The 26,726-nt window shown below is 47.9% G+C and overlaps 1 protein-coding gene across 4 annotated transcripts in view; it reads right to left on the bottom strand.

Moving 5' to 3' along the window:
* The window catches only part of PRDM15 (PR/SET domain 15), a 439,353-nt gene that overhangs the window by 352,867 nt on the left and 59,760 nt on the right, over positions 1 to 26,726 (bottom strand). For all 4 annotated transcript variants that reach the window (XM_085621221.1, XM_085621224.1, XM_085621222.1 and 1 more), the window contains exon 6: positions 17,055 to 17,307. In XM_085621221.1, coding sequence (XP_085477347.1) covers positions 17,055 to 17,307 — 253 coding nt within the window. The remainder of the gene's footprint in view (positions 1 to 17,054; positions 17,308 to 26,726) is intronic.

Genomic DNA, 26,726 nt, shown 5'->3' with positions numbered 1-26,726 from the left:
TATCATATCATCAGTTTTCACTGCCTGTCACGGTCAGAATGCCCTGGCGGTAAGGGGCAGTGAAAATTGCTAATGGCTCCCTTCGCCATAGGAGATTTGGTGGGTAGAGTAGTCTCAGCCTAGCAGACAATAAGTCCTTTGCCTGCTCAATGGAGATTACGCCTTCTGCCAAAATATAACAGAGCACAAGAATTGTCCTTGTCGTAAGTTGAATGTATCAACCAGATCTATAACGGAGTACATTTCCCCTTAGTTATATATAGTGCCTAGATTTTCCATCCCGGTTAATTTGTAAAAATATAAGTGCTGGGGCTCTCGTCAGGAAGCAGCTTGCACCAGCCCAAGTCGCTTGTTAGCGCCGCCTAAAAAAGAACCAACTACTAACCATGAAAATGGTGAGTGGTGAAAGGATGTGGGTAATGGCTAGAGTTGCCGACTTCGGAACTGGGGAGCCAGGTTAGAATCTCGGTGCCCCTACATCCTGTGATTCTGGGCCGGCGTTTATGATTAAGGACCAATGACACCGACAAATGAAAATATTGCTGACACGATATGTTGGGATATAATGCCATGTGTTAATTTCAAAATTAGAAAGCTGTGAAAACAATGCACATGATAGAGCAATAAAGCCGACGGACAGCCATCGGCACACGTTCGCAAGGGCTGTGGAAAGAAACAATGGCCATCTTACTCGGAGACAGCCATTACTTAGTGTGCTTCTGTTGACTTGATGAAACCGGTGTGGAATTCGGAGAGGGGTTCACTTGCGGCATATATTTTGGTGGAAGTACAGTATGGGGAAGGAGATTTGTGAGGGGCCATAACTACTGTAGGAAATCCAATTTGATAAGGGGACAGTTAGGAGCATAATTGAAGTAACTAGACAACAAAGCATAGAGCAGCAAGATGTGCACAGGAAAGCAAGGAAGGGCTGAGTAGATGCTAAGCTGCCAGCGTCCGGCTAGCTAGGATTTGCCACAAGGTTGAAGCAGGCCTGGACAAAGCAGACACGAAAAGTGGGCAACTCAATCTGGGAACCATCCAGGGAAAATTACAGTGGAAAAGTACATAAGGGAAAGGAGCAACAAAGTGTAGAAGGCCCCTTCACCATCTCCAAACCCTTCCCTCTGAGAATTTAAATGTCTCGCTTTTGCTGCCCAAAAGACAATCAGCGACTACCACATAGTGGCAATAGGAATTGATTCACCGACCCAGACTTCAGAGGACAGGGATCTCAAATTGCTGCGCAATAGGGGACGAAAGGCCTTACAAAACCAGTCCAGCCCCCCGTTTCGAAACTGTCCCAGACCCTGCCCTTCCATCCCGGCCTGGGGGATTGCACGTGGTGCCCTGGCGCATGATTGCTCGGAGCCAGTCTTCACACACTGAACAGTAACATACCAACCACCAACACAATCAATAACAAGCAGTTTTACTTACTGAGCCACATTACGAAACTTTAAGTTTGATGCCTTTCCTATAGGAGGCCTGGCCTGCTGCGGCACTCAGAACACAACACGCTGCTTCGAATAACAGTGCCGGTAGGATGGGACTGCCGGTGCCTGGGCGTCGTGCGTGTGTACCATAGGGATAGTAAAAACAGACCGATGGCATGGAGTTTTAAAAAGGTCACAGCACACAAGCTGGCATGGCTGCTGCAGGACCAAATTCAGCCCAATCAGTGGCCCGCCCAGAAACACTGACTGAAGGGGCATGGATGGAATATTGGCTCTTCGCTCTTCACAGGGGACTCGGAGAGAAGGAGACAGTGAGTGACTGCGAATGTGATCATGAACACATATTACTGGGTGACACAGACACACTTTGTGCGGTTGTGGTTGATGTGAGTTGGCACTCAGGTCTCTAGACCCGGCCCGAATAAATATGTGCCGGTGCTAAGCACCGGGAACCACCGGCACACATTAAGCACTACTCTTTCTATTTAAGTAGATCACATCTCGTAATTTGGAGTACTTATGGTAAATCTTGTATTCTGATGCCTGCTTACAATCAGCATTTTTATTGGGCCTATTCAAGCAATATCTTGCCACATTTAGTAAGATTTTTTTTCTCGAGTTTGCAGTTCCATCTATCAAGATTGTGATCAATTTCCCCTTTATACATCAGGTGCACTGCCTTTACTGCATTGGATCTAGGAAGATCCCCTGACCGTTCGCCCAGCCACTGTAATTGTGCAGCTAAGAAATGTTTTTCTAGATCTGGGAGTCCAACTCCTCCATTGTCAGAGGGTGTTGAGCGCTAGTACATGCCTGCCAGATCCCCGTATTAGTGTTCGGATCACAATGTCCATCTCTTTAAATAATTTGGGGATGTTTCTACTAGTAGGGTAGCATAAGAGTATAAGAAATCGGGCAGTATCACAATTTTAATCATAGCTTTGAGACCCATAACCAACAGTGGTAGCGAGACCCAGAATGCGCCCTCATTGTGGTAATTGGTTTTACAATATTCTCCTCAATTAAATCCAGAGCCAACCATTAAACCTGTATGCCCAGATACTGAAAGTTATTCTTTTACCATTGTAGCGTTTCACAGCACTTTGAAGGAGGTGCCTTTTTAATGCTCATTTATAGGATCTAAACATTATTTCCTCCGACTAACACCTATACCACAGATTTTGGTAAATAGTTATACTACTTTGCACAAAATTGGAATTTCTCAGTTTACACTCTGTACATACTGGAGAAAGTCCTCTGTATATAATAATACACTGTTTAATCACCTATGGTGATGAATAATATTTTGTCCCGTTTGCAGTTTTTGGGATATCTGCTTTATGTATCTCCAGTGCACAGTATCGAAAGTCTTCAAGGACAACTGATCACCACTGGTTTATCTGTGGTGGCTGATGCTTGGTCTAACACACAAGATAACATCCTAATGTTTGGGGAAGAGTAACATGCCAATAAAAATCCACTTTGATCTGTATGTAAGATATTAGTCAGGGCCAGTCTATTTGCTATACGCTTACTAAGTATTTTGAAATCCATGTTTAATAAGGACAATGATCAGTAGTATTCTAGATCACCTTCTTCTCTTTAAGTTTTAACTGATGTTATTAGTGATAGAAGGTAATAGACCCTTATCGAAATGCTGATGCTGTGTATGTATTTAGCAGTCGAGGAGCCAATATATCTGCATTAATGAGGCTTCTAATAACTCTTTTTTGCCCCTGAGTGGGGTTACTACAACAATTTAAAAAGGAATTTAGTATTATCATCCTCATGTTTGTCTGTGTATAGCTTAGAGAAGTATGCGTTAAAGTCTTGGTTGATTTCTTGTGTGTATATTTCTTTCCCTGTATTGTGATTATATTTCTAGCAATTGGTGCAGGTCTAACTTCAGGTTTTCACTGCCATGCCAAAAACCTTTCAGGTTTATCCCCTTCTTCATCGTGTATTTTAGTGATATACGTTTCATAGTCCATGCAGCAGCCTTTTTCCAGTATTTGCTAGCATAGTTTTGCTTTAATCCCTTAGCCTACTAATATCCCCACTTCCTCGAGTTATTTGTGCTTCAATCATCATCATTACTGTTTTAGCTCTCTCTAACACTTTTCTGGTCCTGTATGCAACGCGGATGTCTTTTCCTCCAATTACAACTTTAAAGGCCTTGCATTCGATCAATGGGTTAGGTAGGCCATCCCCGCATTTTCAGCCAAATACCAGTGTATGCCTTTCTTTCCTGATTGTGTTTCGGAAGGCAGGTGTTGGAAATTACCACCTTTTGCGTGGTATTCCCCTGGATTTTTGCCCAAACTGTTTTTGTTGGCTTTAGGACTCTGCACACTTTATTATTGCTAACCAGTGGGGGCGTGGCTTGGCGCCCGCGGACGATGGCGGCGTTCGCCTGAGGCTCCGAGGCGGCACCGGGAGACCAGCCGGTTCCCGTTCTCAGCTCACGGCAGAATTCAATTTAAGATGCGTCGGAATCTGCACTGACCTCGTTGGTGTCGATGAAGATCTCAATTCCTGTTCGTGACGCTTCAAATTTCACCTGTAAGTTCTGACAGGCTTTCCTCTATGATGACGGCCGCCATCTTAGTCATCCTGACTGACGCGCGTTACACTGTTGAGGTCGCGCTGTTAAATTAATTGCTGGTGCAGTTCTTTCACCTCTCAATTTCATCGATGCTTCAGTACTGGCGTTTATATTTTTGACTCTCAGCATGTGATACATCTTATTTTTCGAATGAGTCGCCTTCTTGCAGACCCCTGACTGGACCACATATTTACAACATTTGTTTTTTTTTTTTTTTTTTCCGCCTGCTGTGACCACGTCGCGTCTATAACGTAGTGGTGCTTCATACATAAGTGGTTACTCTGCACTGATTATGTCAGACGCCTATTTCTACCTCACATTTTATCTCCTCAGTCTCTGTTGTAGATACTAGGAGCGCGTGTGGAGATTACCTCAGATGTCTTTTCACCGGCTTAAGGTGGCAGCCTGCAACTAGAAACCGCTCATATATAGTTTTGCCTGGATGCTCCAGAACCCATCAGGAGGCTTCACAGCAGTTTGACTGGGACTATTTTAGAAGGAGGTTCTGTGGTATTCTGCGCGTATCCTATTTACAAGCCACCATATAGTGTCTTGTGTTGCTAATGGTCAATTCCACTTGTTGTTTGGCCCTTGCCTATCATCTTTTCGAGACAGCGCTGACCAGGATTCTTTCCTTTTTACAGTGCCCTGGTGACAACATCCTTTGAGTTATTTGGAGTAGGTTGTGCGCTCTTACACTTTGCTTAACCAGCCTTATACGCCTGCTTTGCCAAGCCTGGTGTTCTTCACACTTTGTCTTTTTCTTTTTCTTTTTGCACCTGGTTGGGCTACTATTCTTCGGATTGATGCATGGGCAGACTCAAGTCAATGTCGCATCTACCCCGCTCGACCAAACTTCGCATTGTGAAGAATTCCAAGGTTTTTTCGGCTTTTTCGCAGTTGGAGGACTCTCTCACCTCGTCGTCCTCGGATACACCAATGGATCCTCCCAGATCTGCGCAGGACACTTCTAAATCCAATCCGAAACGGCTCAAGTCAAATTCTCTCTCACCTCCAAAGCATCCAGGACCAGTTTCCATGGAATTATTGCTGGAAGAAATAAGATCCCTGCGTCCTTTTATGGAAGAGACTAACCTCAAGCTTCAGGTCCTTACAGACAATTGGTCACAAATGGAAACTAGGGTTACTTCAATCGAGAATTCTGTTCAGTCGTTCCAAGAGACTTCCTCTGCTGTTTCAGCCTTGAAAGCTCAAGTTTCGGACCTACAGCAACATGTGGAGCAGTTGGAAAACAGGAATAGGCGCAATAATCTCCGCATTTACGGCCTAGTTGAAGGATCAGAGGGGTCTGACCCAATTGCTTTCTTCAAATCTTTCCTCCCCAAAATCCTGCACTTACCACAAGACAAACTCCTTAACATCCAGCGTGCCCATCGATTGGGTCGGCCGCCCTCCTCTGCTTCCTCCTCACAAAAACCCAGAGGGGTCATACTTTATTTTCTGGAATACACAGATCTCCTGATGGTTTTGACAGCGGCCAAGTCCCTTCCACATCTTACTTGGTCTGGTTCGTCCCTGTTCTTCGCCCAGGACTATGCCAAGGCTACTGCTAATCGCCGCAAGGCTTTTCTAGGATTCCGAAATGATCTACGGGCGATGGGAGCGCGCTATGGCCTCTACCATCCTTGTCTCTTTAAAGTAACCTATAACAACCGTACCACCACTTACGAGGATCCAGTGCGTTTGCAAAGCTTCATCAACGCGCACAGATCATCTGCTATGGACGCCTCTGGTCCATCCTCCTCTGCTCCTGGTTGATTACAGACCCTCTGATTTTGTTGATTTCTTTACTGTAATTACATCTGAGTTTTCCTAGTCTCCGGATGTTCACTATGCCAGTCCTCAATATGTATTCTTAGTGGTTTGCCTGTCGTTTTAGTTGTTTCTTATGGTCTCATTGTATTTCCCTAATCCACCTTAATCCTTCCTTCTCCATTTGTTCTACAGGTAACTTTGTTTTCGTGTTCTGATGATGTCTCCCGGTCCCTGCCTCGTTGCTCCTCGATGTGTCGCCTCATCCAACTGGCTCCTTCCCTCCTCCACCCTATCTCGCACCCTTCCTTTGTAGGTATGTTCCTTTTCTATTTCCTCATTTGTCTCCCCTGTTCATCCGCTGCTCCTTCCTCCGACTCTTTTCCTCCTCCCTTCTCACCTCTAGTTGGTTTTCTTTGCCTTTGTAAGAGTTACATTTCCTGTTTTTCTCGATGCATTTGTTTCTCATCCTCTTCTTCTTTTTCAATTCTCTATCTCACTCTGGATACATTTGTTTTTTATTCTCATCTTCTTACTATTGCTCTCGTTTTTACTTACCTATTCCTTTTCTTTCATTTTAATATTTCTCCACTGAACCTCTTCTTATCTTATCTCCTTCTCAGGACTCTTTCCTTCTCTAATCTTGTTCTCCATACTGTTTTTGGTTAAGTTATTGATATGTCATTGAATTTATTGTCATGGAATGTGAAGGGTATCAATTCTCCGATTAAGCGTCAACGGATTTTGTCACACTTAGCTAAACTAAATGTTGATATTGCATTTCTTCAGGAAACACACTTAACTGATGTCGAATCTGTTAAACTCAAACGTGGTTGGGTGGGTGAACTTTTTTACACTCAGGGTGATGGCAAACGAAATGGAGTAGCAATTTTGTGTCGCAAGTCCCTTCCCTTTCAGGTCCTTACCCATGAATCGGATGCTTCTGGTAGATGGGTTTATGCTAAGTTATTGCTAAGAGGTGTTCCAATTTCTTTGCTCAACGTCTATGGCCCGACCACGGGTGAACCTTCTTTTTGGGCTGTTTTTTCTCCACTCTTAACCATATTCATGGATCATAATTTTGTTCTGGCGGGGGATTTTAATCAACCACTAGATCCCTTCGTTGACAGGTCGTCCAAGGCTCCATACATTCCCAACAAACCTCATAAGTTATTCAGTCATGCCTTATCGCAACATAAGTTAATAGATTCCTGGCGCCTGTGCAATCCAAACATACGGGAGTACACTTTTTACTCTCCCTGCCATCACTCCCAATCTCGACTCGATTATATTTTTATCTCCCACAATCTGGCCCAATCACTCCTACACTCTGAGATTGGCCCTATTTTACTTTCTGACCACGCTCCCGTTCTTACAAGTGTTGATGTACTCCCTAAACCTACTGGCCCTAGAAGATGGCGGTTCAATAATTCACTCCTTGCTGATCCCAAGTTTACGAGCACTTTCTCCTCATTTTTTGATGAATTTTTTCAGATCAACGACGATGCCACTCTCCCTGCTCACATTATTTGGGACGCTTTTAAAGCAGCTGCGCGTGACTTTATTATTAATTACGTTGCGGACAAACGCAAAACTGCATGAAGGTTCACCAAAAATCTCCTTTCTGATATTAAGAAATTGGAACACGCATATTTCACCTCTCACTCTGCTGATAGTTTGACTGCCCTTGTTGCTGCAAAAATGAAATTTAATGAGAAATCAACGGAGGACGCCTCCCTGTACTTGCTGAAATCTACTGCTAAGTTTTATGGGGGTAGGAATAAAGCAGGAAAGCTTTTAGCTAATTATTTGAAAATTAAGCATAATAAGTTGAACATTGAATCTGTGTATGACTCTGAAGGTGCCCTGAAGCATACAGACGTTGATATTCTTGCCGAATTTTCAAGTTTTTATGAAACTTTGTACACATCTGAAACTCAATCCTCCCCCACCTCTCTTGCACATTACTTTTCCAATATTCGCACACCATCAAATTTCCCCCCCGATCTTTCCTCTCTAGAGTCTGGCGTCACACAAAAGGAATTACTCACTGCATTACAGCGCCTCAAACCCAACAAAGCTCCCGGCCCTGATGGTTTCACCGTTGAATTTTACACCCACTTTTCTAAATTATTGATTCCCCGACTTCATTCCCTTCTTCATACTTTTACTGTTCAGGGTGCCTCTTCGGGGACGTTCTCTGACGCCCATCTCTGTCTGATACCTAAACCTGGGAAAGATGTTAAACACTGCAAAAATTATAGGCCCATATCTTTAGTCAATATTGACTATAAACTCTTCGCTAAAGCCTTGGCGATCCGCCTAGACCATCTTCTCCCCGACCTTCTTGGTGAAGAGCAATCCGGGTTTGTCAAGGGTCGGTATATCACGGATAATACTAGACTTCTATTTAACGTCCTGTCGAAATCCTCCCGTTGTCAACACCCGCTCGCAGCAATCGCCCTTGACGCTGAAAAGGCGTTCGATCGGGTTGAATGGCGCTATCTTTTCCATACTCTTACTTGGTTTGGTTTTGGCCCTAGATTTATCTCTCTAGTTTCTCTGCTCTATTCACTCCCTAGAGCTGCAATTTTTGCAAATGGTCAACTCTCCTCTTATTTCGATTTAGGCCGTGGTGTTCGCCAGGGATGCCCTCTGTCTCCCTTTCTCTTTAATCTCGCTCTAGAGCCTTTTCTCTCCAAGCTGCGTCAGAATCCCGCCCTTCACGGCTTTCAGATTGCAGATTCCCATATCAAACTTGCTGCCTATGCAGACGATATTTTACTTTTTCTTTCCAACCCTGCAGAATCTATTCCTGCCTTTCTGAATGAAGTCCGTAACTACTCCTCTATCTCTGGTTATAAACTTAATCATGACAAATGCGAGATCCTTCCCCTGACCAAGTTCACTTTCAAACAAGACTTTCAAGATTCCCAGTTCACTTGGTGTCCCTCCCATATTAAATATTTGGGTTTATATATTACCTCCTCCATTCCAGCCACTGTTTCTTTATGCTTGTCCAAATGCGCGCAAAAGATCGCTGATCTCACTACAAGATGGCATCCTCTATACCTCTCCTGGTGGGGTCGTCTTGACACCATTAAAATGATGATTTCCCCTATTGTCCTTTATACACTCTCCAATATTCCTGTTCCTATTCCCGCGAAATTCTTTACAAAAATCAACTCAATCCTATCTTCATTTTTGTGGAACTCCAAAAAACCTAGAATGTCTCTTGCCAGGCTTATACGTCCTGCCTCTGAGGGTGGTGTTAATTTTCCCGATTTCCCTGCGTACCAGAAGGCTTTTTTATTACGTCAAGCCTCCCTTTGGCTTCAAGACTCCACTTCCCCTTGTCCTCTATGGATTAAAGTTGAACGTGCTCTTCTATCTCCGTTTTCCTTTGCTGAATACCTGGCTTTTTCTCGTAAACCCTCTTTGCTTCCTACTTCTATCCACAAACATACTCTCAAGCTTTTGTTATCTGCTGCCCCTGGTCCACCTCTAACCGTCGCTGATTTCCTTTCTTCCACTATTTGGCATAATAAATATCTCTTAATTGGTCTTAAGCCCTTTTATTGGAAATCTTGGAGAACTAGAGGATTGATTTGGATCTCGCAACTCTTTTCTGGTTCTACTTTCCTCTCTTTTCCTGATCTCCGTTCTTCCTTCGGTTTACCTTTTTCTTTTCTCCCCAAATATCTTCTACTTAGGGATGCGGTTCTGGCGGTCTATGAACGTCTCTCGGTTTCTTCTCCTTCCCCTGCCTCGTGCACCCCTTTCTCACGCCTTCACTCTCTCCTGCACACCACACCCGCAGCGTCTCTCCTTTATAAATACCTTCACACTCACCACCTGCCTAGACCCAAATCCAAGGTTGAATCTCAATGGGAAGCCGACCTTGAAATAGTTTGGCCGGTTTCCTTGTGGGACAAAATTTGGATAAAGTTACGTAAAACCTCCAGAGCCGCCTCCTTGACACAATCCTTATTTTTTATTTATAACAGACTTCTTCACACTCCCGCTACGCTTCACAAACGATTCCCCAATACCTCACACAATTGTTGGTCTTGTGACTCTCCTAATGCTACCCTGCTCCACATGCTCTTCCTTTGCAAACATGTGCATGCTTTCTGGCTACAGGTGTGGGCTCAAATTAATGTTATTTTCCATACCTGCATTCCTTTTTCTCTTACTCATCTTTTTTGGGTAGTTTGTCTCCCAGTATTGATGATGTAGATATGTATGTTCGCATTATTGATTTATTATTAGCCACTGCCTTCCAACAGATTACTGTTAACTGGAAAAATACGTCTAATATTTTCTTCAAAGCATGGTGGTTTAATGTTTGTTATAATCATAGACTTGACAATGCCTTTGTTTTCCCTATTCAAGTAGCAGCTAAGCGTGCGGAGCTCTGGCTCCCAATTACGTTATACTTAGATAACTGTGTTGCTCGTTCCTCTCGTCCATCACCTGACCAACAAGAAGTTTCCAAACCCCCATGATACCCTCCCTAAGTCCATAGTTCTCTATACACATTGCTTGTTTCTTATTTCTTTTGTACTTAGATGTTTAGGTTAAGATTTAGGCTATGATTAATGTAATTTTTACTTCGCTCTCTTTCAATTGCTCAGGATTACTGTTTGGATTGTATATTCCCTCTTGCATATTGTACTCAATACTCCCATTCCCTCCCCTTCCTTTCCCTTCTCCCCTCTCCCCCCCTTCTTTTCCAGCGGACACTTGCTGTACTGTATTCTCTTTTTTATTTACTTAATAAAATTCTTTCAAACTTAAAAAAAAAAAAATTATTGCTAACCAGTAGTAAAGTGCCTTGCTCTCCCTCAAAATGTACAGAAATTGGCATACACCTGATCAGCACTTATAAATCCCTAGTATACAGTGCTACATATACCCAGGGCCTGTAAATTACATGCTACTAGTGATCTGCAGCACTCTTTGGGCCCCCCACTACAGTAGCACTGGAGAGGTCTACAGGCCAGCTACTGCAGCCTGGCTGACATAACGACCTGTGAATGTAAACCCTTTCACAGGCTAAAACCTGTCTTTTAAATATTCACAAGGTACGCCTAATGTAGGCCTTATTTCTCATAAGGTAGAGTAAAAGGGCATGTGAAAGTGTAGTTTCCTTACAGTGAAAACGTCTAAGAGCTGTATTCAATGTAGCAAGGCTGGCTGCTTTCATAGAAAAACACAGGATCGCATAACACCTTATTATGATACGTTTGTGATGGAAACAGCTAAAAATGTAATTCAATGACTCATTTTATAGTTATTCATAATACAATTTAATGGAGAAATAGGATTTGGTCTAGCTATTGGGCAAAAGGCAATTTTAGAAAGTTACCCTTTGCTGCCTAAACCCTTTAAAGTATTCTTTCTGTCACCTGGCAGGCCATGGTGAGGTGTGAACTGTAACCAGGACAGGGATAAAGAGCCTTGGGTGTAGGGGTAGGCGCTGACCTTCCCTTGACAGGTTGGCCAAGGAGCCGTGCCAAGTAACTTGATTATCACAAAAAGGGACGTACCATGTCACAAACCGATATTGGCCTCCTTTCCTTGTTCCCCATAGCCAGCCTGGAACCAGGCCTAGTGGGAGCAGCAAATCCCCCAGAACTGATTATGAGTGACCACAAAGGAGGGATTGCTCATTTCCCTGGCCACACATCTAGAGTGGACAGAGGAGTTCAGCACCACGGAAGAAAGGTTCTGCCTTGTTTGTTTTGGGCAGAGAAGGGCGCTGTAGGATTGTTAGAAGAAATACTCACAGAAGTAAAGCAAATGTGGGTAGGGTCATCCATGGAAACTTTGTCCCCACTAATTAGGTAGGAGCCAGGAGTTCCACCCACCCACAGGTTGGCACTAGGAAGAAATGTGGGGCCCTAAAGTACCCTCCTAAAAACACTGCTGGACCTGAAGAAGATTTAGAAGAGGACTGCCCTGCTGTTTGAAGACATGAGAAGGCTGGACTGTTTCACTTGTACCCAGGCGTCAGAAGTGACTCCAAGGGTCAGAAGGCTGACCACCCGTTTGAACTACAGGGGCAAAGCAAGCTTCATGAGGGCCTTTCCTGCTTCTCAGCTGATCAGACCCAGTTGGACCTGACCTGGTCCTCTCCGCTAGCCTCTGTGGGAGTGAGTCCTTAACCCCCCCCCCCCAACCCACCCCAATGTACTGTCCTTTAAGTCCTGGACCCTTGTTTGTGTTCCGAGTGTACTCCTCCCTGCCTAACTGAAACCTTAAATGGACGACACCAACGACCTTAACCGCCTTCACTGGATTTTAAGTTAAGCAACACTAAATTGTCTGCCTACCGGACTCGGCGCCGAGAAGCACCCAGTCACTGGCTTCACTGGACGAGACGCTGAGCAGCACCCGATAGATGCCCAGTGGCTCCCTTTCATCATCAAGCTCTTCCTCGGATCCAGTCAGCTGTCTGGCATGGCTGACAACTTTCTACCGCCATGAAAGTTTTTAAGTGAGAATGTAACTTTGCAACTGGGACACACCTGGCCCTTGTGCCATCTGTGCTCCATCACGGCTGGATGTAAATCTTCCCCTTGTACAGAGCAACCAGTGGGGGACAGTCTGTGCTTTTTGGCGCCATTTTTAAATAGAAACTTTAAAAAAGGTCATAAATGTGGTTCTACGCACTGTTTTTTTTTTTTGCTTTTTAGCTTTATTTATTACAATTTACTAAAAAAATTAAATTGGTTTGGGGGTTTTCTTGTGTTGAGCTTTAACTTTATTTATGTTTAAAGTGTTGCATAAACACTTTGAACACTGTCTCTCAGTTAAGCCTGTCGGGTCTGTGCTATAGCTATCAGGGGGTTGAGCTCAGGTTAATTTAGTGACTCTAGTGGTTCACCAGACAAGGATTGTGATCATTATTTGAGGTGGGTTCTCAATCCCCACAAGTAATAATCCAAATTCTTATATATGTGTTCAGCGATGGGATCCAGGATTTGTGTTGTACAGGGTGGTTAGCTTGTGGAAGCATATGCTCCTAAGGCAGAGGTCTTCAAACTGTGGGGCGCGCTCCCCTGGGGGTCCGTTGCAGTGTTCCCCGGGGGTGCGCCAATACCTCAGTAAGAAGTTGTAAATGACAACAGCCTGGAAGCACAAATTTGTTGATTTATTGCGTTTCCAAGCTTTCATTTACAAACAGCTGAAGTTCAAGGCAGGGTCAAAGATACGATTAAAAAGAACAACATTTCTTTAACTATTTTGTTTTTTCACTAGCAGGTAACTGCAGATAAAATAACACACATCTGAAATGAAAAATAATTAATTCTTAGGAGACCTCAATTTGTTAATGCATCATTGCAGAGGTCTGTGTGAGGCAAAACAGTCACAGGATTGAATCCTGGTGGGCGCAGTGGGGAAAAGGGAATTTATGTGTGTGTATATATAGTGTTACAGGTCCCCTCCTCTAACAAAGCACTATGAATGTGAATATGTAAATCATTATTTGAAAACTGTATACACAGTATAAGATATGGTGCTGCAGAATGGTTTAGTGAGAGCCACAGGAATTATGTGACAGGGGAGCACCAAATTATGCAGCCGTGTTGAAAAAACTAGAAGAAAATGCACATAATGCGGCATATTTTCTGACACTATTACTTCATTATTTTGTACTTTTTATACTTAATACTATTTGGGCAAATATTTGACCTTATTACTACCAGTTTAACAAATACAGAAATAAGCAGGTGAAAGGTGGCCAGTTAACCTTTGAGAAGGGCCTTCCACTGCGTGGGAACAGGGTGCCACATTTTAGTATCTTTTCATCCTTTTGAGCTAGAAATATTTTTTTTCTAAAATCTGCAGCTTGTGTACCAGGTGATGGTTTATGTGGCAAATGTGGACGATCCATAATTATGTGAAAAAAGACACAGAATCGTACATTTCCAGTGGCTCTGGGTTTAGTGTTTATGATAAAACAAGGGCTTTCAAAGCATGTCTTTAGTAATAGGTAATCAGACTGTACCTAGTGCAAGCATTTCTATAATTATCCATTAAAATTATACTTTCCAGAATCCAACACCCTTATGTCACTTGTCATCATGAAACTTCCAGTGACTCCATCAATTAAGGCTTACACTGGGTCCCAAGCAGGTCTTACATTTGGTGATTAACCAATTGCACCCAATTACATTTCTTTCAGGTAGCAGGCACCTTGGTCGCTGTCACACCCTCATCTTCACAACACATGAGAGCCCGAAACTCAACTTTGCTCAGCTTTACCACTTCCGCTTGCCCAAGTCTTGCCATAAGGTTTTGGAGGGGGGCCCGACTTCAAAACATTTTCCTTAGAGGGGGCTCAGAGCAATAAAGTTTGAAGACCTCTGTCCTAAGTAGAGGGACATCTTATTGGCCTTTGAGAAAGTGGACAGGATGAACATGTCCACATGAAGGAAGCTCTTGTTGTGAAGCTTAGTTTGACACCAGGAAGGCATCACCTGATGTTTATCAGTAGCCAGAAACACCCCTACCAGTCATGGATTGATTTTGGGGGTTACTACAGTAAGGCACTGCCTGGCTGCATGAAGAGCAGCAAAGTAAACAATTATGATGAGCGTTATAATTTGACGGAATTTGAGGGAGCACATGTTGAGTAATTCTTTTGTTGAGTTGCACCAACACCTTATTGATTTAAACTCACTGTCTCTAGAAAGCTTGGGAAGAGAGATGACCTCTGGATCAGTACCAGAGTGTCAAAGAAGGTAGCTGGGGTGACCTCCCACCCCTTTTTCCCCCAACACACCGGCCCAAGAAGGGTGCACAGGGTTTCTACCCGCAGAATTATGGGGGTCGGACGGCAATAGGGAAAAACAAAAGGCGTTCGCTAAAGATCCCCAAAAGAGTTTTAGGAATCTCAATCTAATCAGGACCATAAGAGAAGAGGGTTTGGTAGGACATAACCCACAGGCTTTCTCCAGCCAAATCCTAGGAGTGTTACCAGTCATGGCACAAGAAAGGGGATGTCGCCTTCCCCTGCAGGAAACCGCTCCCAAACCCCTGGTGGGCCGATCTGGGTATTGCCAGTGTGGTGCTGGATGAAGAGGTCACCCCAGTTCCTTTTTTGGGGGGGGGGGCTGAGAGGGAATTGGAGTGCAGAAGTTACCCTAGTGCCCCCGGGTGACAGAGAGATGGTGCCTATATCGCACATGCATGAGAACACTAAAAAGTACAGGCCGTGGCTCACCATCAATGGGCAGAGGGTGAAAGCTCAGGGATACAAGAGCCACTATGACTACTGTGAGGTGTCTTCTGGTGTCATTCAGAGCAGGTTATCTGTGATGCAGTTCATCAGGTTGTTACAGCTGACACTCAGGTAAGTCACTACTCTGTGGCTTAGGTTCCCCTAGAGTAGGGTAGGGTTCTCAGGCTCTCTAAGAGTATCAGTGAGTCCAGCAGTGCCTGTTGAATGTCTGCTGGAGAATGACTTTGAGCACACTATCTGAAAAGAAGTGGAGCGCAAGTACCATACGAAGATTTTGGGATTGCCCGAGTGAGTGCTCATGACAAGCCGGCCCGTGGCACCCCAGTTGGAGAGTCAGAAGAATCTAGAGTTTGAAAAGCCGCAGGAGGACTATCCCAGGCAGAGTTCTGCAAGGCACAGAAGGGGCGCCCCACTCATGAGAGCCTAAGCAACAGGCAGAGGGCCCGGCAAATGACAACACCACTGGTGATCACTACATTTACTGAAGAGTGGTCTCCTGTATAGTGAGCCTAAGGTCCCTGAGCCTGGGTTCCCCCGGGGGAACTGAGAACGCAGATCACCTTTAGAATCTCCAACATGTGGGTAAGGAAGAAAATTTGCCCTGGAAATCTTTATGTGGAAAATAAAGTTATGGAGGCTTAAGAGTAAACTGCCCCAGATATCAACAACCACTGGCAAAGTCAACAGGTCAGATGTTAATCCTCCTTTTTGATTTGGCAATGTTTTTGTCCTGCCATGAATTTTGCAACTGTAGATTATAAAATTGCCGAGTGCCCACCAATGTTGAAAAATTGGTTAAAACTAAAATTATTTTTTTGGGTCACAAACACACAAACATCTGTATCTTTTGAAAGAGTGAAACTAGATGGATATTAAAAACTGAAAGAATAAAAATCAAAATACTACAGAAAAGCGAACACATCTTAGGGTATCTCTGAACTGCACATTAACTGCAATATATTCAATCTTTATAAAATGTATAGTTTATTTTTTAAATACTTTTCACTCAGGAAGTTCTGAGCGGAATTGAAAAATAATAAGTATTTGAATTTGAAGGAAACACTTCCTATGACCAAATTTACTTTCCACCGGGCTCAGAACTGAAACAAATGTCACCATTTGATCCTCTGCAGGAGCTCATGTGCCTCCAGAAGAAGATATATTTTCTTTTCAGGAAGACATATAACTTGTGCCTCAAACCCCAACTGTGAGTGAGTCAGTCAGCCCTTCCGCAGCTCCATAAAACCAGTTGTGCACCAGAGCATGTGTTATCAAGCATTATGTGAAAATCAGAAGATAAAACAAAAGCAACCCTTAAAATCTACTCTTTAGTTGTTCCCGAACAAACACAAACCTATTGCTGTACCTTTACAGACAAACTAGAAGGGGTGGGTACACTAAAAGCGTGGGGTGAGGGTGTTTGAGGGGGGTAGGCAGCACACAAGCAGGAAGAGCTAGAAAGGAAATCATACAGTTTCATGGAGAACTGAAAGAAACAAAAGTAGTTCACCGAATTTGAGCAGTGGAAAAATAAAAGTCATGTAATCTTAAAGATATTAAACAGCCTATGCTCAGGGGAGGGACAAATACACGAAGATGCAGGCAAGCCATTGAATAATAAGAAAACAAATGAGTGAGACAAAGCAATAGGAGGGTTGTAAGCCAAACGTAATGTTTTGTATAGTCTACAAGAGATCTTTTTCACAAGGCCTATGAAGGGTTCACGGGGAGGGGATGGAAAGACAACACTTAAGGGATTAAAGAAGAGCTCATGAATGGGAATATTACATCTTGGCCTGTCACAGAAATATCCCAGCCACCAGGCATGCAGATATTGAAATACATTATTAGGTCAATATGTACACATTTGTAAACATGTCTCTAGTGAAGGATATACTGAAATAAAAGGATCAAAATACTTAAACTGATAGCTTATAACAGTAAGACAAGACAAAAACTAACCTACCAGGTTGTGAATTCCCAAGCTGCTTCAAAAGTGGTTTTTCCATTTTTTTGGCGTAAAATGCTGCATACCATACACGGAGCTCAGTGCCTGGAGGAATGTCACGTGATGTAGTAAAAAAGATGTCATCATCATGCTGGAAGGCAGTAAGGTTCTGGTGCTTGTAATCTGTGGCTGACCGCACCATCATCATCCAGTTGCAGTCATCCTCATTGGTGGTATCCAAAGAAACCACAAGCCCATCTTTCTTGAAGATCTGCACAACCGAAGACAAACAATTTACAATTTACTGGATGGTGTGCAGAAGATAAGGGTGAACATTTTGAGCAATCAAAGGATTTTCATGCTGGTTCATATTGCATACATTCACCCTCAACCTGAACTTTGATGACAGAGCTTAAAGCATTTTGCACTCAAACAGTTTAGAATTGACAGATGTATCCGTAGGATACAGAATTGCTCCATTTGGATCACAGGGAACTAAGGAGTCAGGACTGCATGACTGTGCCAGGAAGGCCAGCTAAATCCTGCATACCAAATTCACCCTCTAGCTGAAGCCAGTCTTTCCAAAATTGTGCCCGGGAGCCACCTGGGTGTCCCTCACTCCTCTTGCGCCTTGTTGCAGCTGAATAATCATGTGTGAGAAAGTGCCCTCCTTCTGCATGGTTGCCCCCACTTTTTGCTGAATTGCTGATGTGCTTTGACTGAGTGTGCCCTGGGCTCCTGCTAACCAGGGCCTATGTTCTTTCCCTAAAACTGCATTGATGCCTAAACCCAATTGGCATCTTTTGCCACAGGTCAGCCCCTGGTAAATTGTACCACAGGTACCCAGGGCACAGTGACCAGAGAAGGCCTCTAAGGGCTGCAGCACTTATTGTGCCACCCTTAAAGTTCCTGTACCATTACATGCATACACTGTCTTCGCAGGCTGCGTGTTTTGGTGCAGGACAAAGTGAAGAGTCGACAGGGCACACCGCTCTGTGTACCATGCCTACAACCCACTGGCCTGGCATGGATCAGTCAACCCTCTAGCTGGGTGCACTATACCAATGGTGAGGGCACAGATGCATGAGCCCTGTACCCCTACAGTGTCCAAGTATATTCTTAGACATTGTAACTGCAATGCTGCTATTAAGAGTATATGGCGCTGGGAGTTTGTCATTACAAATTCCACACCAACAAAATGGCTACACTGGAAACTGAGAAGTTTGGTATCAGCACATTAAATCCACACTGATGCCAGTGGGGGATGTAATGAAAAATGCACACAGAGGGCATCTTAGAGATGCCCCCTGGAAACTAACCTACCACTAGTGTCCAGGCTGAGTGGCTGCTTTCAGCTGCCACCACCAGACAGGTTTCTGGATCCTGGGTAGAGTCGAGAGCCTGCTGCTCTTGGGGGCCTGAAACAATGCACATCCTGGGACAAGGTGCCAAGCCTCCTCCCCCAGGATGGGCAAGGTTCATGAAGGGGAAGCTTCAAAGGCTTGCCACCTTTGTGAGCTTCCCCAGGCCACTTGCTGCTTTCAGCAACTGGTCCCCACTGGTTCTGACCCCCACTTTGGGTGGGAGAACCAGCAGGAAAAACAAGTAAGGAAGAGAGGTGTGCCCACCTCTGCCAACTCCACCTCTCAGGTGGGAGAGGAGAGGTGAAGCACAACTCTTAGTCCCTGCCATCTTGCAGATGGGGGTGAGAGGGGGGGACTCAGACAACCAGGGATAAGCTTATGCCTCCCTCCCACTGGAGGGTGGCATAATAGGGCGTGTACCCACCCCAGGGAAGGGACCCATTGGTCCCAAGCTATTACCTACCTGTAACACCCCTAAATCTGGTATTTAGGGGCACCCCTGAACCTTGCTTCCTCAGACCAGAAGAAAACTACAAGAAAAGAAGAAGGACCGGACAGCCCACTGACTTGGCCCCAGCTCTACTGGCCTGTCTCCAACTCGAACCTGCTCCTGCGAAATCCCGGTGTGTCCTGCAGCCACCAACCTCGAAAACTCCGTAGGACCTGCCTGCCTTTGACCACAAAGACTGTCTCCCGTGAACACCGGATTTATTAATCTGCAACCTCTAGCTCCGGCTGGACACTGTGAATCTGCACCACTCTGCACCCGCCATCCACGGCCAGAGTGGGCAAACACCACAAGGAGGTCCTCCCGGCGATCCTAACCAGAGATCCGGTGAACCCTGACCTGCCTCAAACCTCCAGCTGACGCCTGGATTCTTTAAAATTGTACTATTTAACAAACACGATGTGACTTACTTGTTTACAGGAAATGTTCCAGAGTAGTATCCAGATATACTACTCTGTGTAAGAAAAGTAATCTCAAAAGTAACTTACCTGTAATCCTACTGAAAATCCTACTCAAAGTACAAGTACTGTATTTACAAAGTATTTCTCAGAAAAAATACTGCAAGTCAAAACAAAGTGCAGTTACAATTGCAATCCAAACTTTGTTACAAACTGTATATTTACTGCTAAGTACTTATCACTTACCTGTGACAGGCTTCCTTGGTTCTAGGAAATAAAATAACTAAAAGAATATTTTTATACAAATACAATTGGTCTGAAGTTCAGTCTTTGAGTGTGTGAATTCATTTGCTGACTGAGTGGGTACAACAAATGCTTAACACTGCTCGACTACACTACCACAAATAGAGCGTCAGGTGCTATCTAACTTTACCTCGGCCTACCTTTGGGGTTCCACTGGACACTGTGCACACCATACCTCACTTTGGTATAGTAAATACAGAGCCAGCTTCCTACATCAAGCTCAAACTTTAAGGACTTTAGCAACATTGATACAGTATTTTTCTCGATGTGGCACCTTCTTTATTAAACTGGATCTTTTTAAACTGTCCCACCCGAACCCCACTTTGCATGTGTGGTATGGACACGCTATTCTTTTGCCATCATTGTGCAAACATTCCTAGTGTATTTTTTAAATGTGCTACCCTTCCACACATTGGATGTTGTGCTCCCAATAACTCTTTGATTACAACTCAATAAAGACACTGACAATGGTTACTACAAACTTATTAAAGCATTTTCTACTGCCGGGAACTAACACACTTAACATTTAGTGTAGCTCAATCACATAGTATGTGCAATTCTTCCATCTTTCCATCTGTTCTATAGCACCAATTATCTCCCATGCACGAGTATTTTGTGAACATATGGACAGTGACATGTAGAGTCACATCTGGGAGTGTCAAATTGTGTTCAACTTCCTGTCCAAGAAACAGTTGATAATCTTCAAAGAGTCGGGAGCAGCACAAGAGAAGTTGTGCAGTATGCAAACTTAATGCTATGCCCTCAGGTCGGCAGACTGAGCAGCCCGAGGCAAAAAACATGGTCCAAGGGAGGGGGGTGCGGGGGGGGCGCTAGGTGGCGCGCTTGAAAAATGGATGCGAGCGAGTGACGCTCCCGCCGCCCGGTGCCGTTATCCTGCCCGTTCTCCTGTCAGCTGGGCTTCTTCACAGCGCCGGGCTCCGCCGGTAGCGGGGCCCGGGCTCTCCAACGCCACACGACGAGGATCGCCCGGCGCGGCCGCTTGCAGATCCGGCTTTGCAGCAAGGAAGTTGGTGCCGGCGAGGGAGGTGACGCGGGCGGTGAGCCGCGGCCGGCTGCAGCGAGTACTCTAGCCCACGGCTCGCCACAAGGAGACCAGGCCGTGCTGGTCGGAGTACCGGCGGTGGCGGTTGTGTGACGCCGGGCCTCTCCACTGTGGTGCCCTTGATCAGCGGTGGCAGCGTGAGGCGGACCTGCCCTTTTGTGACCTGCAGGGGATGCCCTGGCCTGCGGGACGCACTGGATGAAGCAGTGAGGGTGAAGAAGGCGCGGAGGCGGTCGTGGCCTGCTGGTGACGCCGCGGAGCGCGAACTTTAGTGGCGCTGCGGTGGGCCTCCTGTGGACTTCCTGGGGTGCCACGGAGACATTGGCAAGACGCTTGAGGCACCCCGGTGTGGGACCTGCTTAAACACTTGATGGGGGCCGCCCGGAAGGGCCCCGCAGGCCCGATAGATGCGGTGAGGTGGCCGGGGAGGTGAGACGGGCCTCCCTACATACTGCAGTGGAGTGGCGGGCCCGGCGGTGGTCAGCGAGGTGGCCCTCATTGTAGTGGACTGCCCTGAGGTCTGCAGCGGCGACGCAGGAGCCTGGAACCTTGGGGGCCCGCCGCCTGCAGCCTGATGGGCGGCCAGTGGACGGCCTGGAATTGGAGTATGAGGTGAGCGGCGGAGGGGGAGGCCGTCCCGGCGCTGGCGTGAGGAGAGCGCCTGGGTTCCTTGCATATACTGGAGGTGCTGGCGCGTGGCGGTGGCGCCTGGGGCCATTCACATCTAGTGCAGAGTCGAGGGGGCAGGAGAGGCACAGACTGGCCTACAGGTGCTGGCGGTGGCGCACACTGCATGGAGTGCCCTGACATAACTGGAGTTGGAGTGCCGTCTGGGGCGTGTCACCACCTGCGCCGCGCCTGTAGTACCGAGGTGGTATCCAGCAGTCGGTGATGGCGCAGGAGCAGCTGCCGTAGGTAGAGGCGGCGGACATCCATTGGACCTACTCAACGAGGGTCATCGAGGTTCAGGTGGAAGAGGGGTGCCCGACGGGGGACCCTGGCACATCGGGGGAGTGACGCGAGACGGTCCTGGAGGTCTACGGAGCCTGAGAGTAACAGGACACTGGTGTCTCCTGGTCGGTGGCCGTAGTCATTATTGGGGGGGTCCTGGCTCTTCTTCTCCCTCCTTACCACATTAGCGGAGGGAATGTGGTGTCAACTCTCTCCTGTTGTGGTGGACTGGGGGTCGGGCCCGGGTCGCCTGTCTGGTGCCAGGGTCGCCAGCGGATGCCTACGGCACAGTAATTGGTCATGGGCCGGCTGCGAAACGCGTCGAAGGAGGGCCGGGCGGCGGGCCCGGGCCCCATGCAGGGATGCCGTGACGACAGCGTGGAGTCTCAGGCGGCGGCGCTCGCGGCAAAGCTGGACACAGTGCTAGCGGCAGTGGAGCGAATTGGCTCTACCTTGGAGCAGGCAAAGGCTTCCCTAGAGTCCCGGATCGATAAAGTCACGGGGGACTTCACCCTTCATGCGGACCACCGCAAGCTGGTGGAAACCATGGCCCAACAAGGCCAAACGCTCCAGGATGTCCAACCGGTGGTGAGCAATCACACTGTAGCCCTGCAGGACCTGATAGACCGCGTCCATACCCTGGAAGATCGTGTTGAGGATGCCGAAGGTCGCTCCCGGCGCAACAATGTCAGAGTGGTGGGATTACCGGAGGGTGAGGAGGTACGACACCCAGAACAGTATGTCGAGAGGTGGCTCCGAGACATACTCTCTCCGGGCGTGCTCTCTCCGCAGTTCGTGGTGGAGCGAGCCCACAGGGTCCCAGCGCAGAAGCCCAGGCCGGGGGCCTGGCCCCGTCCCTTCCTTTTCAAACTTCTCAATTACCGAGACAGAGATGTGGTGCTTCGCGAGACCAGGAAGTTGGGCGCCATCACAGTGGGAAGTGGGCAGGTGATGTTCTTCCCAGACTACACGGCAGCGGTGCAGAAGCGGAGGAGCAGCTACCTGGCGGTGAAACGCCAGCTGCGCGATCTGGAGATCCCATACTCCCTGCTGTACCCGTCGCGCCTCAGGGTGGTCACGAAGAAGGGGACACGCTTCTTTGACGCCCCGACGGATGTTTGGGACTGGCTGGAGGAGACGGGGCAGTGTAGGGGACAGAGGCCTCCGGATCCGGGACTTGGCAGCCGACAGGAGAGGAGACCAAGGCGGCGGCGGAGGGGGTCCCGTAGAGATGCAGGGCTGGGCCCGGGGGTGGCGCCTAGTCCGGAGAGGATGCGCCCTGAGCGCCAAGGAGCGCTGGAAGCGGTGGCAACCCTTGGGTGTGCGAGCAGCCAGGGAGTAGCGGAAATTCACGGACATAGTGAACCCGAGACCAGCAGATCGTCTTCTCCGTCCACCATGCTTTCCGAGGATCAACTAATGCCGCTGGTGACACCCCAGACTGCGGACCAGATCGTGCGAGTTGAGGGTGGCGTGGCGGTCGCGCCCGCTGGCACACATGTCAATAAGTGATGGACAATGTGTCATGGGGGCTGATTGCTTACAGACTCAGGTGTATGCTATGGTACAGTGCTGTGTGCTGGTGCAGTTAAGTTTATTTGGTTGCTCCGTGCGCATGGGGTGGCGGGAAGTCCTGCTCACGGGGGGGGCTGCGCGTCAAGTGGAAGTTGCGGCAGGTGACTTAGATAGCTGCAGTTGGGTTATCCGCCCATGCTTAGTCAAGCCTACACCACAGAAGGCACCTACAGCGAATGCAGGGGCACCGCGGTAGGGGAGCAGCTCACGGTAGCTATAGCCACACTGCGCACCCGTTAGCCACTACCTGGCTTAGTTTCACTCCATAAGCGTTTGGTTGCAGTTTGGACGAATGCCCGTACAGGGGTTTGCCCTGGTAGTTACACAATCTTTGATTTCCAGTTCGCGCGCTCGGCAGCACGCATATGTTTATTTGTTCTGTTCCTCATTGCAGCGCACCAGCATGACATATAGGGCCCATGTTCCCTTCACTGGTCGACCGGACCCCGGCCCCGTCACCTATGCAGTCTTTAATTGCTTTAGATGGCCACCACCAACGTAATCACATGGAATATGCGGGGTATGCACACGCCAGCGTGTAGATATTCCATTTTCGCTTGTCTGCAATGACACAAGGCGGCCATAACCCTCCTCCAGGAGACTCACATAACACAGTCAGAAATAGCCCGGTTGCGCGCCCGCTGGAGGGGTCAGCTATTTGGAACTACATATTCCGCACACGCACGAGGCACATTTATCTGGGTGAGGGCGGGGACTCCGCTTATATGCACGGAGGTAGTAGTCGGCCCGGAGGGGCGCTATACGTTAGTGCGTGGGAGGCTTAATGGACAGCACATATTGCTAGGCTCCTTGTACGCCCCGAACGTTGAACAATCGTCATTTCTTGCCCATCTGTCCACGGTGTTGGCACCATACGCGGGCCTCCCCTGGCTATTGGGCGGGGATTTTAATTCAGTCCTCGACGTACATCTTGACCGGTCCTTTCCGCCCCTCCGCAACACACAGGTGGTTTCGAACACGCGGACCCTGAACAACTGGATATCGCACTGGGCATTGGCTGATATGTGGCGCAGTTTGCAGCCCACCGATCGCATCTACTCGTACTATTCGGCGGTTCATGACCTCCACGTGCGCCTTGACAGGGTAGTGGGCTCCCATTCTTTGCTTCCCCTGTTAGACCGGGCAGAATATCTAGGTCGGACACACTCTGACGATAATCCTCTCAGGCTGTGCCTCCGATGGAACCCCGGCCGTCCCCCAGTCCCCACGTGGCGCCTCCAACCAGCGGCTCTGGAAGATGCAGAATTTCGGGCATCCTTAAGCACAGCGATCGAGCATTTTTTTGACCTGAATGAGGGCACAACGAGTAGTGAACTGACAGAGTGGGAGGCCCATAAGTCCACCATCAGGGGGCATTGTTTAGGCGCGACGTGGAATATCCGTAAGCAGCTTGCACTGTCGCTTGCCAGCTTGGAATCTCGCCTACTCTCGTGCGCACGACACGGGAAGGGCGGAAGTCGTGACTCAGCCCAGCTGACTCGACTTCGCGCGCCATGCTGAGCGCTTGCGTTGCCATAATTATGCGGCTCACTCGGCTCGTGTTCATGCCACGTCGGACAGGGCGGGGAGGTTGCTGGCTTGGCTGCTAAGACAGGAGACTGTTCACGCTCCGATAGGCACTATATGCGGGCCCGACGGGTCACTCGTATACATGCAGTGGGAGATTCATCAGGTAATGACGGAACACTACGCGTCTCTGTATCATTCGACGGGACGTCGGCAGGCGCAGGACCTGGACCAGTTTCTGGAGGCTGCCTGCTTGCCCACGGTCCCAGATGAATATCAGGAGTCGCTCGAGGGCCCTCTCACCGTGGATGAGATCGGGGAAGCGGTCGCCTCTTTGGCCTCCGGGAAGGCGCCGGGCCCTGATGGGCTCCCAGTGGAATATTACAAGACCTATCGGGAGTCACTGGTACCCAAATTGCACGCCCTCTATCTGGCCGCCCTTGAGGAGCGTACCTTGCCCGATTCCATGCGAGAGGCCTATCTGGTATCTCTGCTCAAGCCCGGGCGGGATCCCACCCAATTGGGGTCCTACCGCTCCCTTGCTCTGCTGAATGCGGATTACAAAATCTTGGCTAAGGTGCTGGTGGAGCACATGGCGCCAGCGGTGCTGGTGCATGTCGACCAAAATGGCTTCGTGCCTAAACGTAGCACCTCCCTTAACTTGCAGCGGTTCTTCCGAGTGGTATCCGATAGTGTTCAACGATGGCCTAGGGCGGGCTACCTGGTCCTAGACCTTGAAAAGGCCTTTGACTGCCTGGAATGGGGATATCTGGTGGCGGCATTATCGCACTACGGGTTGGGTCTCGGTTTCCTCCAGCTGGCAGCCCATCTGTACAAGGACCCTACGGTGAGAGTGAGAACCGGGCCGTACATCTCTGATACCATCCCTATTGACCGCGGCACTAGGCAGGGGTGCCTGCTCTCGCCCCTCCTGTTCGCGCTTGCAATAGAGCCTCTTGCGGCCACGCTCCGCAGGGAGTTGGCTGACTGCATCCCCCTAGGCGATGCGACACATCAGGTATCGCGTTATGCGGATGACTTGTTGGTCTTTGTCAGAGATGTGGCTCACATCCCAGCTGAACTGGAGCGCATTCTACTCGAATTCGCGGCCCTCTCAGGCCTCCGGGTGAACGCCGCTAAGTCCTGTCTATATGCGTTCCGAGCCGACATTCAAGACTCGAGTTATCTTGGGGGTGTGCAGGTCCAATGGCGACCAGATACCTTTCGTTATCTGGGTATCCAGATATATCGTCAGCCAGCGGATCTTGTGGAGGGCAATTTGGGCAAGGCCGTGTCAGCAGTCAAGACTCAGATGCGGTTCTGGGGTACACTTCCCCCTCTCTGTTACGGGCCGAGTAGCCTTAGTCAAAATGGTGATTTTGCCCCGACTCCTGTACTATTTAGCCAACCTGCCCATTTATATCCCGGCGTCCTTCTTTGCGGCCTTTGCGCGGTCACTCCGGGACTTTCTATGGGGTAATACGCATCATAGAGTTGCGTTGCCCAAGTTGTACCTCCCTACTGACCAGGGGGGACTTGCATTGCTGTGCTTTGAGCATTATTACCTGGCTGCGCAGCTGCAGTGGATAGCCCGATGGCTGGCAGATAGAGGGCGTGATGATACTGCGACTGCCGCACCCCCCCTCTCATTGGTTGACATTATTAACCTTTTCCACCCGGCCGCGAAGGTTTAGAGGCCTGTACCTCTTCTCCTGGTGGTGGCCTACAAATGCTACCGCCGTTGCCTCTACCTTACCCAGGCCCGGACTCCTTATGCCCCGGCCATACCGCTCGAAGGCTCTCCTAGTGGGCAGGGGGTGCTCAGTGCTTCGGAACTCGAGGACTGGAGCGCGGTAGACATACAAACGCTGGGGGATCTTTATCGGGAGGGGGCCCTTCTCTCGTTTGCCGCCCTGGCGGAGGAGACGGGGTTGGATCCCGGCCACTTTCTTTGTCCTCGTTCTTTGATGGCAACGCTCACGAGCTGTTGGGGAGATCTCA

The sequence above is a fragment of the Triturus cristatus genome, chromosome 8 (genome assembly GCF_964204655.1).
Source record: "Triturus cristatus chromosome 8, aTriCri1.1, whole genome shotgun sequence".
Taxonomy (NCBI): Eukaryota; Metazoa; Chordata; class Amphibia; order Caudata; family Salamandridae; genus Triturus; species Triturus cristatus.
The sequence above is the reverse complement of the archived record's forward strand: the minus strand, read 5'-3'. Positions and strand labels throughout refer to the sequence as shown.